Here is a 16,672-nt window from a genome sequence, read left to right as displayed (position 1 = left end):
GCTGCAGGCTGACTGACATACGATGTATGTGCCTATGTACAACGTACGTGCATGTACATGTACATGTACATTGTGGACGTCCTGTCCTGTGCATCTTTTGAAGCAGAGGTATTGTCAACGTGAAGTTTTAGGCGTGCGCAGGGTATGTTCGAGTTCGCTTATCGCCTCGAAACTTTGAAATGTTTTAGACCTACCCTTCAATCGACAATTAAAGTAAAAACAAATATAAAAACTGCCATGGTTGATTTTTCAGGAATTTTCAAATGAAAAAGGGTCTTTTTATTATAACTTCTGGTCTGATGACGTCATTTGCCTAAAACTTCCCACACGTCTTAAGTGGGTCAAGGTCATTATATACACCAATATTTAGGCGATTCCGACAAACTTCGCCACAGACATCTATTGAAAATACATTTTTGCTAATTTTCAACCTGTCGGTAGAGGGCGCTCGAAGATTGCATGACGTCATCGGTAGATGATTTGAAGAATTCTATCGGCCAAGAGACTAACACTGTTAAAAGCAAGTTCATATCTATTACCACTTTCAAATAATAAGCCACTTCCGGTTTGGGCCTTTTTCGACCGGAAGCAAGGGTCACGCTATTGCACGCACACTGAATGAAATGAAGACCTTAACCTGCTCTACCACTTGCCGGCAACAGAATGCTGCGGACGCGTACGGTTGATTTCTTATGCATTTTTAAATATTAAAAGTGTCACAATTTAATTGCCTATAAATAAACACAGGATGACGTCATCATGACGTCATCATTCCACACTGTTGTTTGAATTAGGGTCTTTGCTTGGACAAAGATTGGTGTTAATGAATTACTGGCAAAGAGTCAAAAATGCCCTTTGAAAATCGACAATTATTTTTTTAATTTCTGTGTACAAAGTCTATGGGAAAAATTAAATATTCAAAAATCTATAATAAATTAGTCGATGACGTCACCATGACGTCAATCTTCGGGACACATCTTTGCTATAGGGGCTATGCTTATGCTAACTTTGAATGATGTATGACAAACATTAATGCCAAAAGTGGCGTGTAGAATAAACGTGTACAAAGTCTATGGGGTTTTGGGAAAAAAAGAAGAAGAGGAAGAAGAAGAAGAAGAAGAAGAAGAAAGAAAAAAAATCAGAACAAAAAGAAAGACTTTTCCGCAACAATGCGGAAAAGCCAACTAGAACTGTATGTCTGTCGAAACAGAACACAGGGCTTTTTCGCTTTCTTTTATGTAGGAGAATTTCTTCGCCGCACAATTTTGAAGTGATTGCCGTAAACTTTGCTAGAGTGGCACTTGGACGGTCCGCGCCCTCACGACCACGTGCGTGTGTGGTGTATGGGAAGCAGGCGATGCCGAATCTGGTCAATGTATGTATACACGCACACACTTGCGGTTTATGCTTGGATGAGTCGACTCGGCATTTTTTACTCTCTCTGCCGCAACTTGCGCAAGGGTATTTTTTGCCGACGCCGCGTCAACTGTGTGAACAATTTGACAAGCTGGGAACTTGGCACTGTTGAGGCAAATGTTTACGCTATCATTTAATGGGCAATTCAAGATTATATCTGTACGGATTGATTTGTTAGCAATTTTTGAAAAAGGAAAGGTCTTTTTAACGTAACTTCCGGTCTGATGACGTCATACGCCTAAAACTTCGCACACGTCTTAAGTGGGTCAAGGTCATCATACACACTAATATTTGGGCGATTCCGACAAACTTCGCCACAGACATCTATTCAAAATACATTTTTGAACATTTTCAACCTGTCGCTAGAGGGCGCTCGAAGATTGCATGGCGTCATCGGTAGATGATTTGAAGAATACTATCAGCCAAGAGACTAACACAGTTGAAAGCAAGTTCATATCTATAAACACTTTCAAATAATAAGCCACTTCCGGTTTTGGCCTTTTTCGACCGGAAGCAAGGGTCACGTGATTGCACGCACACTGAATGAAATAAAGACCTCAACCTACTCTACCACTTGCTGGCAACAGAATGCTGCGGACGCGTACGGTTGATTTCTTATGCATTTTTAAATATTAAAAGTGTCAAAATTTAATTGCCTATAAATAAACACCGGATGACGTCATCATGACGTCATCATTACACAATGTTGTTTGAATTAGGGTCTTTGCTTGGACAAAGAGTAGTGTAAATGAATTACTGGCAAAGAGTCGAAAATGCCCTTTGAAAATCGACATTTTTTTTAAAATTTCTGTGTACAAAGGCTATGGGAAAAATTAAATATTCAAAATTCTATAATAAATCGCGTGATGACGTCAGCATGACGTAATGATTCAGGACACATCTTTGCTATAGGGACTATGCCTGTGGTAACTTTCAATGATGTATGACAAAGATTAATGCCAAAAGTGGCACTGAGAACAAACGTGCACAAAGTCAATGGCATTTGAAGTGGAACAAAAAGAAGAAGAAGAAGAAAGAAACTAGAGGTCTATGTCTGTTTGCAACAGAACATAGGGCTTTTCCGCATTATTTTTTTTTAAAATTGAGGTCATGTTTTTCTGTTTTGTGCAAAACTGTGTGCATTTACGTTTTGTCTAACAAACCACATTTAAATGGAAATTTGATTTTGGCATATTGCATTTATATATATATATTCACAAAATGACGTCATGATGACATCAGCTCAGTATTTATTTGTAACACATCCGGGTCTGCCCCCATACCAAGTTTCAACCCAATCTAAATTACTGTTCATGAGATATAGGGGCTTAAAATATACAAACGATGACGTCACATGTCTAATGATGATGTCATTGTAACAATACTTGGCAGTGCTCATTATTTTATTGCGGATTTAGTCTGTACCAAGTTTGAAAACAATCAGATTAATGAAAGTGTTAAATTTTGTAAGTGGAATAAAATTGGCAATATTAAAAAAATTGTAAAAAAATTAACCGATGACGTTATCGTGACATCATTTAAAATGTTGTGTACTAGTGCTTTTATCTACCCACCCACCAAGTTTCATGACGATCGGACATTATCTTATATGTGTTTCAAAAAAGCGCATGTTTGATGACGTCATCATGACGTCACACATTTTTCCAAATTGTGTACATATACATATTGCCTAACAAACCTAATACAAAAAGAATTGTAAATTTATCATATTGGGTTCGTGATATATGGCTTAAAGGTCCAAAACTTCAGAAATCTCTATAAAATCACACGATGATGTAATGATGACGTCACCTCAATAAATATTTGCAACACATCCCGGCCTACCCCCATACCAAGTTTCAACCCAATCGGACGTACTGTTCATGAGATACAGGGGCTTAAAATATACAAGTTAACGATGACGTCACATGTCTAAATGATGACGTCATTGTAACAATACTTGGCAGTGCTCAATATTTTATTGTGGTTTTAGTCTGTACCAAGTTTGAAAAAAATCAGATTAATAAAAGTGTTAAATTTTGTAAGCAGAATAAAATTGGCAATATTAAAAAAATCTTTAAAAATCGACCGATGACGTCATCGTGACGTCATTCAAGATTTTGTGTACTAGTGTTATTATCTACCCACCCACCAAGTTTCAAGACAATCGGACATTCCCTTATATGTGTTTCAAAAAATCGCATTGTTGCTGCGTCATTATGACGTCACACATTTTTCCAAATTTTGTGCACTTATCTATTGCCCAGCAAACCTAATACAAAAAGAATTTTGAATTTATCATATTGCGTTTGTGAGATATGGCTTATGGGTCCAAATATTCAAAAATCTATATAAAATCACACGATGACGTCATGATGACGTCACCTCAATTTTCGTCTATAACACATCCCGATCTACCTACATACCGAGTTTCAACTCAATCAGACTGACTGTTCTGTAGATATAGGACTTTGTAATATGCATATTAATGATGACGTCACGTGACCCATGATGACGTCATCATGACGTCGCTCGTCCGCACACATCTATGCTGTATGGACTATGTCTATGCAAACTTTGAACGATATGCAACAAAGTTTAAGGGCAAAAGTGGCGTGTAGAATAAACGTGTACAAAGTCTATGGGGTTTGGGGAAAAAAAGTAGAAGAGGAAGAAGAAGACTAGAGGTCTATGTCTGTTTGCAACAGAACATAGGGCTTTTCCGCGTTATGATTTTTTTAATCAATAATATGCCCTGATTATGCAAGAACATAAAATATGTCAAAGTTAGCCGAAAATCGGCTAAAATGGTCACTGTGGACAGGATTTGACCTTGGCAATACGATGTATTTGCGTGTGTACAAGGTCTTTGCTTGGAAAAAGAGTGATCTAAATGAATTACTGGCAAAGAGTCGAAAATGCACTTTTAAAATTGACAATTATTTTTAAATTTTTGATGACGTCATCGTGACGTCACTTCAGACTTTGCATACTAGTACGATTATCTACCTACCCACCAAGTTTCATGACAATTGGACCTTTCCTTATATGAATTTTGAAAAATCGCATTTTGATGACGTCATGATGACGTCACACATTTTTCAAGTTTTGTGCGAATACCTATTACCTAACAGACCAAATGCAAAAAAAGAATTTTGCATTTTGCATGTTGCGTTCGGGAGATATGGCTAAAAGGTCCAAAAAATCAAATATTCATATAAAATCTCAGGATGACGTCATCATGACGTCACCTCATTTTTAATCTATAACACATCCTGGTATAGCCACATACCAAGTTTCAACCCAATCGGACTTACATTTCTGTAGATATAAGACTTCACAATAGGTACGTAAATTTTCAAAAATCAATAAAAAAAATAGGTGATGACGTCATCGTGACGTCATAGTCTTGGCATAATTTTTGTATGAGGGTCTTCCTTGGCTGTAACTTTGATGACGATTCCAGATCGCCAAGTTATAAAAATGGTGGCTTGAAAACGTGTACAAAGTCAATGGGTTAAAAATCCAACAGCAGAAAAACTGCACCTTTAAATTCGTGATTTGCCTTTAAACTGAAACATTTTTATAAAATATTACTTGCTAGTAATTCTCGGCCAAAGTTCAGAACTACTCAGTAAGATATATCAGTGTTGTGTAGGGACAGACTTGTGGAGAAAGCTGTGTACAAAGTCTATGAGAAAAATTAATTATTCATGAATCCATAATCAATCACTTGATGATGACGTCATCATGATGTCATAGTCTTGGCATAATTTTTGTATGAGGGTCTTCCTTGGCTGTAGCTTTGATGACGATTCCAGATCGCCAAGTTATAAAAATGGTGGCTTGAAAACGTGTACAAAGTCAATAGGTTAAAAATCCCACAGGAGAAAAACTGCACCTTTAAATGCGTGATTTTCCTTTAAACTGAAACATTTTTATAAAATATTACTTGCTATTCTAACTCTTGGGAATATTTTCAATCAAATGACAGGCGTAAAAAAAATACGATTTCTTTTTCCTTCTCATAGTAATTCTCAGCCGAAGTTCAGAACTACTCAGTAAGATAAATCAGTGTTGTATAGGGACAGACTTGTGGAGAAAGCTGTGTACAAAGTCTATGAGAAAAATTAATTATTCATAAATCCATAATAAATCACTTGATGAATTCACCATGACGTCACTCTTTGGGACACATCTTGGCTATAGGGACTATGCTTATGCCAACTTTCAATGATATCTGACAAAGATTAATGCCAAAAGTGCTATAATACGTCCCTGTCTATGCGCATGCATGAACATAAAATCTGTCAAAGTTAGCCGAAAATCGGCTAAAACGGTCACTGTGGACAGGATTTGACCTCAGCAACACGTGCGCTGCATGCTGACTGAGGCCTGCTTCAAACGTCGTGCTTCTGCCGTGTCGAATACAATTCATTTCCTTGCGGCAAAAGCGCGACAGAATTTAGAATGGTGTCAAACGTCGAATTTAATCACAGAACAGTCGCATTTAATAATCACCTGACAAAATGGCGGAGACAGAGAGACAGAGGCTTAACTTAACGATTTTCCACACTATCAAAGCTGCCAGAAAGAGGAGACTCATGCAGCAGACATTTTGCATACACAGTTTATTGAGGAAGAGATCAGTCACATTGTGTATTCTTCTTTCACTTCTTTTATCAAGTCGAGATGTAACTGTTGTAAATAGCCCTAGATCATGCCGAAGGTTGTTGAGAAATGATGGATGGTTTCAGACAGTTCTTGATGCATACTCAGATGCCCGGTTCAAGAAGACATTTCGAGTGTCAAAGGCCACATTCAGTTTCATTCTGAATAACATAAAGCATGACTTGCAACGCGAGACGGTCACCGAAAACCCCATTTCCCCAGAGATGAGATTGGCAATATGCCTATATCATCTTGGCCGAGGAGATTACAATTTTACAATAGCGGAAATGGCTGGAGTGGGCACTTCCACCGTTTCAACCATCGTCCAAGAAGTGTCAGAGTCCATAGTCAACAATCTCTGGGATCATTCAGTGGCCAAACACTTCCCAGAAGACGAAGCACAGTTCAAGGAAAAGATGCTAGATATGGAAGAGCACTGGCAATTTCCTTGCTGCTGGGCAGCGGTGGACGGTTGCCATATTCCGATTAAATGCCCTGCTGGAGGCCTAGAAGCTTGCAAGGAATATCATAATTTTAAGAACTTTTATTCGATTGTTCTTATGGGGTTGGTGGACGCCAAATACAGATTTATATGGGCAAGCTGCGGTTTTCCTGGAAATTCCCATGATTCAATAATTTTGCAGTCTACCGATTTATGGGAAAAATTACAGGAAGGACAAGTAATTCCTCCATACGCCAAGACTGTTGATGGGGTGGATGTTTTCCCAATAATACTCGGAGATTCTGCATTTCCGTTCAAACCCTGGTTGATGAAACCATATACCGATGCCGTTTTGACTCCAAAACAGCGGTATTTTAACTACAGACTGAGCAGAGCACGAATGACAACTGAAGGTGCATATGGGCGGCTGAAAGGACGGTGGCGGGTGCTCCAAAGAAAATGTGAAAGCATCCCTGAGAATGTACGAAGTGCGACCCTTGCCTGCATCGTACTGCACAACATATGCATCGATAGAGGTGACACGGTATCAACAAAACTGGACATGACAAATGACCCTGCAACAGGAGAGAGGAGAGACCGGGACAAAATCCGCGCTCTGCTACACATGAACCTGAGCCCACCAGTGAGGAACACCAATAGACAAGCTGAAACCACTCGCAGCTGTCTAGCCACCAAGTTTTGGAGAGAAAAAGAGGGGCATGGTGTTTGCTAATGAACAGAAATGAAAAGAATGGACATGTCTTGACGTACTCATCAGCAACAGTTGATCCAGGAAATAACATTTTCTTTGCCTTTTCCCCCTGGTATTTGTAAAGTACAATGTTATTAAAAACATGTTTATAATTAGTTTGCTCTTGTTGCACCCTTTACCATTTTATAAAAGTAAGTGAAATTGTGGGGCAAGGATTGGAGATGACAGAGAATACCATTATCACTTCAATGTCCCCAGCAGCTATATGATAAAACTTCAACTGAAACTTTGATCTCAATCACCCTCTGAAGATGTTTCCGGTTAAGGCAATGTTAAAAATCTTCTAACACAAACAGAAAAAGTACTTAAACATTTAGTTATACATGTATTGTTCCTTTTGTTGTATGTTTAACCCAATAATGATCACTGCAATTTCAAAATAGTTTAAATCACTCCAGTATTCATCAAAGCCATCATCATTCAAAACAGTTCAGTACTTCAGTGCTCAACAGGCAATACCTTCCTTTTGCATTAAAAACATGCACTGCAAAAACAGTGTTCTGCCTCCTAATATTTTGTTAAACAACTTGCTTGCCATCACACAGTTTCTAAACATGTCCTACCACAGCAGAATGCTTGGTGCTTGCAAATTAAACATTTGGTATTTTAGAACACCAAAAGCTCTGCTGCTACACACTGCAAGTGTTTAGCAGCTGAACTGCAAGTGTTTACTGGTATGACATGTTTGCAAACTGGTACACAAATGTAGCAAGGAAGTGTTCAGCAAAAAGTTTATAGTTTAGACAATGTTTTTGCAGTTGATGTATTGATGACTGGTTGATACAAGAATACATTTTTTTCAACTTATTCTCTTTTTTTTGGTAAAACAAAGATGAATCATGCAGTGAGATATAAGCAGAGAAATTGGCTCTCAAACTCTGCCTCCTGTAGCCTAGCTGGACAACTTTGTCAGGACAACTTTGTCATTACAATTTGAATTTGAGGCCTGTGGGACACCCTAGATTGAGCCTGATTATAACAAAGTGTATTTAATTGCTATTTGTTTATACTTGCAAAGGACACCATTATCTCACCCATTTTCCATTTTACAAGGGTAGTTCATATGACGGATTTACTTGTCAGGTCTATGCTGCATTATAATTTCCAGGTGATGGTAGCAAGACATGATATCACCACATGAAGTGAAGTAAAATATTGAAATTCAAAAATTTACAAAAAGGACACTGAATTCTGCTTTATTTCAAAATATAAAACTATCATTTATATAAAACAATGATTAAATGTGATTTCAAAATGATTCATGCAAGTGAGTGGAAAACTTTTTCAAAGATTGTTATTGTAAACATGTAATTTACATGTTCTTCCTGTATTTATCACCTGAATTCTGCTTTATTTCAATATATAAAACTATCATTTATATAAAACAATGATGAAATGTGATTTCAAAATGATTCATGGATGTGAGTGGAAATTTTTTTCAAGATTGTTATTGTAAACATGTAATTTACATTTTCATTTTATGATTCAATTCTATTTTGCAGTCACCAAGGGAAACAGTTGATCATAAACATACACATGTAACACCCATATTAAAAATGTACATGTATGGAAAACCTTTTTTTCCAGAGTATAAGTAATGAGGACACTAAATGAAGCCCAAGTATGATAATGTTGATTGTTGACATTCATCTGTAGTGTAAGCATTGTGTGTGAAGTACACAACTTGACAAAATGGAGCCTACTTGCTGCTTTTTGCAATTGAGATATTTTAATGAAAGCATACTGATGCATTAAACATGCAAGAATTGCATTCACTTTATTTCCATGTTATTGTTTGCACCTTTGAGTTATACTTTTATGCATTATAATGTACATGTCTCAAGAAAATGATCAACAATTTCCACCAAATGAAAATTCAAAGGGTGATCATATTGAGAATATATTTATGTTCAAAGATACACAACTGTGTCACACTATAAGGTGTCATGTCTGGCTAATATAACTTTAAAAAATCTTCAATGTGCTTAAACATATTTCACATGTATATGTACATGTATTAATGCAAAATTTCAAAGAATTAAAGCCTTAATTTAATTTGAATCAGCTGAAGGTAAGCAAACAAGAACAGTAACTCAACTTTCAACCTTTATAGTAAGGGCAGATAAGGAATAAAGTGGGTGAATCCCCCTTGGAAACCAATATTTCAACAATATAACAAAAATTGCTATTTGTGCCCAAATATGGCAGTTTCCAATAACTTATCAGCCCCACCTCATACAATGTGTGATCCTTATTATTTACCATCTTTCAACTGCCCATGCATAGAAGTGTTAACCAGCTATATGTGACTTTTAACAATTACGGAAAAGAGGAATCCACAAGGCAAGCAAAGAGGGGCATGTACCCGGCTCAATTTGCAGGCTTTGAGATCCCATAACTAGCAGAACCTCACCACAAGTGTGCCATTTCTGATCTGACTCAAAGGTTAATTCAAAATGTGCCAAAAGACTAACACCGTTGAAAGCAAGTTCATTTCTATTACCACTTTCAAATAATAAGCCACTTCCGGTTTTGGCCTTTTTCAACCGGAAGCAAGGGTCACGTGATTGCACGCACACTGAATGAAATAAAGACCTTAACCTACTCTACCACTTGCCGGCAACAGAATGCTGCGGACGCGTACGGTTGATTTCTTATGCATTTTTGAATATTAAAAGTGTCACAATTTAATTGCCTATAAATACACACCTGATGACGTCATCATGACGTCATCATTACACAATGTTGTTTAAATTAGGGTCTTTGCTTAGACAAAGATTGGTGTAAATGAATTACTGGCAAACAGTCAAAAATGCCCTTTGAAAATCGACAATTTTTTCTTAATTTTTGTGTACAAAGTCTATGGGAAAAATTAAATATTCAAAAATATATAATAAATTAGTCGATGACGTCACCATGACGTCAATCTTCGGGACACATCTTTACTATAGGGACTATGCTTATGCTAACTTTGAATGATGTATGACAAAGATTAATGCCAAAAGTGGCATTGAGAAAAAACGTGCACAAAGTCTATGGGATTTAGGCGACAAAAAGAAGAAGCCAAAAAAAAAAAAAAAAAAAAAACCAGAACAAAAACAAAGGCTTTTTCGCAAAATTGCGAAAAAGCCAAAAATCCGAACAAAAAGAAAGGCTTTTTCGCAAATTTTGCGAAAAAGCCAAAAAAAAAAACCAGAACAAAAACAAAGGCTTTTCCGCAACTTTGCGGAAAAGCCAACTATGCCAACCTCGATTACCATGCTTTTCACCTGGTACAATGAGACATGGTGCACATATTGGGGTTGTGTGAACCAAATACCTGCTACACAGCTGAGATTTTTAAAGCAACATGCTCATCTCTGCCTTCCACTGATTGCAAAACTCCCTTTGGGCAGGTCCAATGAACTTAATTGAGTTTACCGTCTCGACATAGAGACGCGACGGGCAGCAATTCTTGTTGTCATATTGCTGCCCTCCAGTTATACTTGCGAATGGCTCTTGTCCCTTCCCTTCCAGGTGAGACCTCTTTGCCATTCAGTTTCAGACTGCTACAGAGAAGACCACTTTGATGAAGGTTCGTCCCAAACTGCCTTCCCAGTCGTCTACAGCTGTCAAGCATTGGATTTAGTCCACCGCTCGACACCCTGCTAATAAATGGGCCACCTTCTATCCTTCAGCCTTAACCGCTGCCTTTCGGCCACGGTTCAGCTGGCAGAAGTGAATATACCCACCAATCACAGGACCTGTGAGAACCCGTTGGACCCATTTTCACCAGGTCCTGGGGCCAAATCACTTCAGTCCAGTGGCTAGTCGACACTGTCTCACTCGGCTACTGCCTGGAGTTCTCAAGTGCCCCTTCGTCAGACACGAATGCATGCCAGACTCAGGGTCTTCATCAGAATTGTATAGAAGTCACTGGCCAGTGCCTGCCATCAAGTCACTGGCCAGTGCCTTCATATGGATGTTCATAAACCTTGATGACGGATTCATCATTGGCGCATAGCGGGTTTCAACGACTCACGCAGCACATCCGACACGCTCAATTTCCAAGGGCCTGGGTTTTGCATCAACAATTCTAAATCCTAGCCAATCTCATCCCAATGTCCCAGTTATTCGGTGCAATCTCCGATCTACACGTACAACGGGACATGGCTCACCCGACATGGGGGCGAATCGCCAATGTTTGTCAATGCCATTCCCCCATGGCCTACTGGTGAACCTCACAGACTTGTTTTCTTGGTGCCGCCTGATTAGGGGCCTGCTTAAATTTTCTGGCCCCCTTTTGTCCACGGTTCCACCCTGCATCCCACGTGGTTCCGTGTTCACAGAATACCCGGCTGCGTCCCCGGTGGTGGATGCAACTGGACAATATCAGCCAGGGTTTTTCCCACCCTTTCAACCCACCATGACGATCACAACAGATTTGTCTCTGTTGGGTTGGGGCACAGTGATACAATCTCACCAAATGGCGGTCGTCTGACTTCCATCAGCCACCTGCCACAATAATAATTCTCAAAATGGCAGTGGTCTTTATCACCCTTCATTGCTTCTAGAGCATAGTGCAGGGTCAATCTGTTGTTACCCATTGCAGCAACACAACTGCGGTGTCCTACATATAGGTGATACTAATATACATGTACTCCTGTGCCTGTGCCTACTCAAGTGGCAACTACGGCATTGGCGTGGCCAGCATGGCATCTATCTCAAAGAAGTCCATCTGGCGGACATATGCCACACCACAACCGATGGACTCTCCAGGGGCTTAGCACAATTTGACCATCTGCATTATTGATCTGTTCGCAGTAGTACTCAGCCGCCAGCTCACGGGGTACTGTTTCAGATCCCAATAGCTAAAGGCGTGGCGTGCTATACGCACGCCCGTTTGCGTGGACCAACTTGTTTGCTTACGCTTTTTCCTCGATCTCCCTACTCATTGGAGTACTTGGGAAGATCGAGCAGCATCCCTTTAGGGTCCTCCTGATTGCCTCATTTGGCTCCGACAACCATGGTTTCCATGACTTGTCTGTCATTCCACCGCCTTCTCATGCGACTGCTGCCATGGCAGTTCGTAGCAGGCATCAGTCAACCCGGATTGTTCGTGACAGCCAATTACAACATTTTTATAAATGGTCTGTACGACCTACGGTGGATCCTTTGGCAACAACTCTAACCGAAGTTGGCGATATTGGTCTCCACCCCACCAATCGGGTTTTGCGGTCCTCATTGTCTAGAACTATCGCTCTGAAATTGCGACTGTTCATTCAGGTTTTCAGGATGGTTCTTCGATTCCCGACTGCACCATCCTCACACATCTTTTCCGAGGCATGTTTGTTTCATGACCCTCCCAATGGACACACCTATACTATCATGTGATCGTGGGCGGGTCTTACAAGCTTTCACCTGGTTCCTGCTTGAACCACTAGACCAGGCTACTGCTCTTTAACCTTTTCCTTGAAAACAGTTTCCTCCTGACAGCGCATGAGTGAACTCCACGACCATAGGTCAAGGACATTTGCGTTGGGAGCTCGGTTGGCTCTGCCTGACCTACCATTGCTCTTTTTTCACGAAGTTCCAGTCAGTGATGTTCTCCCGCCTGACATCTTCGTTCCTGACTGAAGATCTTGTCCTCTGTCCCAGAGAACAAGATCTCATGTCATATCCGGACCCTTCAGTGGTACCTCCATCGGACCGCACCGATCCGTGGTGACCACTAGGCTCTGTTCATTACCACGTTTCACCACATCATCCAGCATCCTACGATACAATCGCTCGCTGGGTCATGATGGCCATACAACTCCCATCGTCTGAGTGACGTATCCTGAACAGAGTACAGGCCTACAGGAGTTCACAGCGTGGCAATCTCTTGGGCTCACTTTTTCAAAGGAGTGCTCCTTGCAGATATCATGCAAGTGGCATGTTGGAAATCCTCCAACACATTCATCTCCTGTTGTTTGAGGAACGTGCTGCAAGCTGACGGCAGAACCGTTGTGCAGCCCTCCCTACTGCCCCAGCGGCGCAACCGGATCCAGTTCCTCCTCCGCTGGTGCCCCGCAGTACCGACCAGTGACGGCTTACTCCATTATGGCAAGAGCCGATTCCTCTTGTTTACTTTAGTGGGTTTAATCTTCTTGGCTTTTGGCTCACGCTCCCTTGCAGCCCGCCTTACACATCGTACACTCTCATGTCGTATGCGAACCCACCTTCCTAAAACGGTGCTTGATGCCGACGGTTCCGTTGCGGCGCAAGCAAATCGCGAGTCGACCTGAGGCCGGCTTAAGAGCGGCGCTAAAAGTGCATAGGGGCGGGGCTGCAACCCCCTCCATGTACAGTTTCGCTTTTCTGTTTTCATGAAGAGGCGAATTTAGTATTTCACTGTCTGAACAAACATTTGAGATAATCGCGTTTAAAGTTGGTCCTTTTTCATTTGACAATTTGAAACTTAAAAGATGCATAAAATATGCAAGATTTAGATATCAGAGGAAAGAAGAGCTTCTAATCTTCCTAAATGTAGCAATCTTTAAGAAAAATAGGTGATTAGTTTTGCAGAATTAATCAATTAAGACCAATTAGCAAATTCGCCCCTTCGTGAAAACGCTAAAGTGACTACGTGCAGATTTCGCCCTTCTGCGGTCCAAGTCAATGCGTGTTTTGTACAGTACGCGCAGATTCTGCCCCACTGCGCATGTGCCTTGAAATTCGCCCCTTCGTGAAAACGTTTTATTGCACGCGCATGGAATTCGCCCCTTCGTGATATACGCGCCATTGTATTACAATGTATTTATTTACTGAAAATTTATTAATACCATAGAGTGCGGAAATATGCCCCTTTGTGAAAACGCAAAACGGCACTTTTGGCAATTTCGCCCATTCGTTAATTAGGTTAAATAAGATTTTAATTAATTTTTTGAAAGTATAGCCTCACCAGGTTGTAGATATTGATATATTCATTCAGTTTCACTAAAAAAAACCAAATTTCGAAAAACAGACGATTTTCATGAAATTCGCCTCTTCGTGAAAATGGTGACGATATCTCCGCAATGCACTTTTTTAATCATGCCAAGTTTCTTCGACATTTTTTTTTTTACCTGTATGTCTTGCAGTTATTTTGACTCCAAGTTTATGACAAATAGTGCATACATTCGTCACAAATGGCCATTTACCAAAACAGGTAGGGCCAAATGTTAACTTTTTAACTGTTAACTTTGAAGTCTGACCTAAAATCACTCTTTTTAAGTAATTAATTTTTTTATGATCCACAAGTGAATACATGTAAATCCAAACTTTTTTTTCCCCCACTACCATTGCGTTGCAACGGTATCAGCGAAAAGGTAAAGGAGGGGTTGACGACCACACCCCCTCTGCACTTTTTGGGCGACTCTTAAGTTAATTACTCTGATCTACAGTTGCTCTTACGTTATTTTTCCATTATCTACAAGTGCCAAGCTACAATGTATCGAATGGTACTGGTTTCGTTCTTGTTCTCAAAATTTGATTAATGCAAAATTAGCCCTATTTGGCATGGTGCCAATGGGCCTTATTCTGATCTAGCGAAACTTATGACTGGCCATTCTGTGATCAGGGTTGATGATACTATGTGGAGTACTGTGGCCTCGTGGTTAAGGGCACTGCTTCGTGGTCTGCGGGTAAAGCTGCAGGTTGTGGGTTCGAGTCCTGGCGGGGTCATGGTGCGTGTGCCCTTGGGCAAGGCACTTTGTCACTCATTGCTTCTCTCCACCCAGGAGTAAATGGGTACCTGTGAGGGCAGAGAGGGTTATTGTGATTGAATTAGCTTCCTTGCGCCTAACAGGCTGCATCGAGCTGTATACTCCCCAGGGAGCTGAGATGGTATTTGGAATGTTTCATGTGCCCAATGAGCAGGGGTAATAATGATGTAGCGCCTTGAGCACCATTCCTGGTGGATACGTGTGCTTTATAAATATCCACTATTATTACTATGCTATAATACCATCAGGGGATTTTTCCCCAAATGTTTTATTAAACCCTAACCAGCTCTCCGTTTATGTGGGATCCAGTGTAAATTTGGTGTCATTCAGCCCTTTGCTCAGACAGTTGAGACTCTAGGGTGGGGATCTTCACCCTCTTTGTATAACAATTACCCCCCTCCCCCCTTCCCTGCTGTTTAAAAGGTCACAAACAGTAAACATTTCCTTCCACTTTCCCTGTTATGCTTTTATCACACTTATGGTCACTTGACCAATTTTGACCCAAGTAACAACATGGCTCAGAATGCATGTTTGCACAGGAGGGGTAAAGACTTGTTTGCATTTCTTCAAGACAGTGCTTTGTTTATGAAAGATTCTATGCCTCATAATCCCTTTGGTATATTTTAGGGAAACTACAAGGATGTGCTGAACATGAAGGAGAGCAGCCGCCAGCGACTGGAGGCTCTTCGTGAAGCCACAATCCGGGAGGAATTGGAGTACAACGACATCCTGGCTGCTGAAAAACACCAAAAAGCCTACAAGGATCACATGAGACATTACAGGAATGCCTCCCAATCCCATCGTAGCAAGGTGGAGGCAATACTTGATGAGATTCTGTCAGATGTAGTGGAAGCAGCCGATAACCTTGAGAACAGGATAGGAGAGCATGTTTTTGACCAGTCTAAGCAGGTATGGAGAGCATGGGTTACATCTAGGACGTTGTCTTCAAGTATTATTTTCAGTTGTTGTACAGGTTTTCATCTTTTCAATTTTCATGCTGACATCATCTTTTCAGTCTGTTCAGTGTGTATAATTTTGTTCATCCTTTCAGTCATCATCAATTACACATTGTCCACTCCACTTAAGTAATCCAGTCCCAAATTTAGTCACTAGCTTATCATATCAATTGTAACCAAATCAAGTCGCTAGATATTCAAATGATTTGTGAGAGAAACAATCCTTTGTTTTATTCATCCCCTTTTACTTGTGACCAGACTTTTAAATTAAAAGGGCATTGTGTCCTGTGAAGCGCCTGAGTGGTCTGTAAAATGCATTTTTCACAAAAAGATATTGGCTGTAAAAAGCATTTTTAAACAGAATATAAATGTCTAAACCATGCCTTAAAACTTTACCGATGTTTGTGGAATATATGGACTAATTTATATTTTTAAAAAACCACACAGAACTGTTTTTGTTCTAAATTAATCAAATTACCGTTGCTTTGTCATTCTTCCTGTAAGTTCACTAGCAAGCAAATGGGAAATTAGCTACCATATCATACGCTTTCACCACCCAGGCCAGGCTTCCTAATTCAGTATGGTACCAGTGCAGTCAGCTACGTGGAATTAGACCTGTAAACAGGTTGTTGTAATGTATCCATCAATACTTCACTTGCAGGACAGTGTGCCTCTTTAATCGTGACTAGAC

At 40.2% G+C, this 16,672-nt stretch overlaps 2 protein-coding genes across 4 annotated transcripts in view; both read left to right on the top strand.

Moving 5' to 3' along the window:
• Positions 1 to 6,350: 6,350 nt before the first annotated feature.
• Positions 6,351 to 8,218, top strand: LOC119723819 (protein ANTAGONIST OF LIKE HETEROCHROMATIN PROTEIN 1-like). The gene has a single exon (XM_038194696.1). The coding sequence runs from the start codon at positions 6,375 to 6,377 to the stop codon at positions 7,260 to 7,262; it is 888 nt and encodes a 295-aa protein (XP_038050624.1). The 5' UTR covers positions 6,351 to 6,374; the 3' UTR covers positions 7,263 to 8,218.
• A 7,413-nt stretch (positions 8,219 to 15,631) lies between these two features.
• LOC119723817 (transmembrane and coiled-coil domain-containing protein 3-like) overlaps positions 15,632 to 16,672 on the top strand; it is a 100,997-nt gene continuing 99,956 nt past the window's right edge. For all 3 annotated transcript variants that reach the window (XM_038194694.1, XM_038194695.1, XM_038194693.1), the window contains exon 1: positions 15,632 to 15,934. In XM_038194694.1, the coding sequence (XP_038050622.1) occupies positions 15,677 to 15,934 (258 nt within the window). In that variant the 5' untranslated portion in view covers positions 15,632 to 15,676. The remainder of the gene's footprint in view (positions 15,935 to 16,672) is intronic.

This window comes from Patiria miniata, unplaced genomic scaffold (assembly GCF_015706575.1).
Source record: "Patiria miniata isolate m_02_andy unplaced genomic scaffold, ASM1570657v1 HiC_scaffold_17, whole genome shotgun sequence".
Classification (NCBI taxonomy): Eukaryota; Metazoa; Echinodermata; class Asteroidea; order Valvatida; family Asterinidae; genus Patiria; species Patiria miniata.
This window is presented reverse-complemented; position numbering and strand designations above follow the sequence as displayed.

Bases quoted from the DNA above. Each gene is read 5' to 3' on its own strand.
- LOC119723819 (XM_038194696.1), top strand. From the start codon at position 6,375: ATGGCTGGAGTGGGCACTTCCACCGTTTCAACCATCGTCCAAGAAGTG.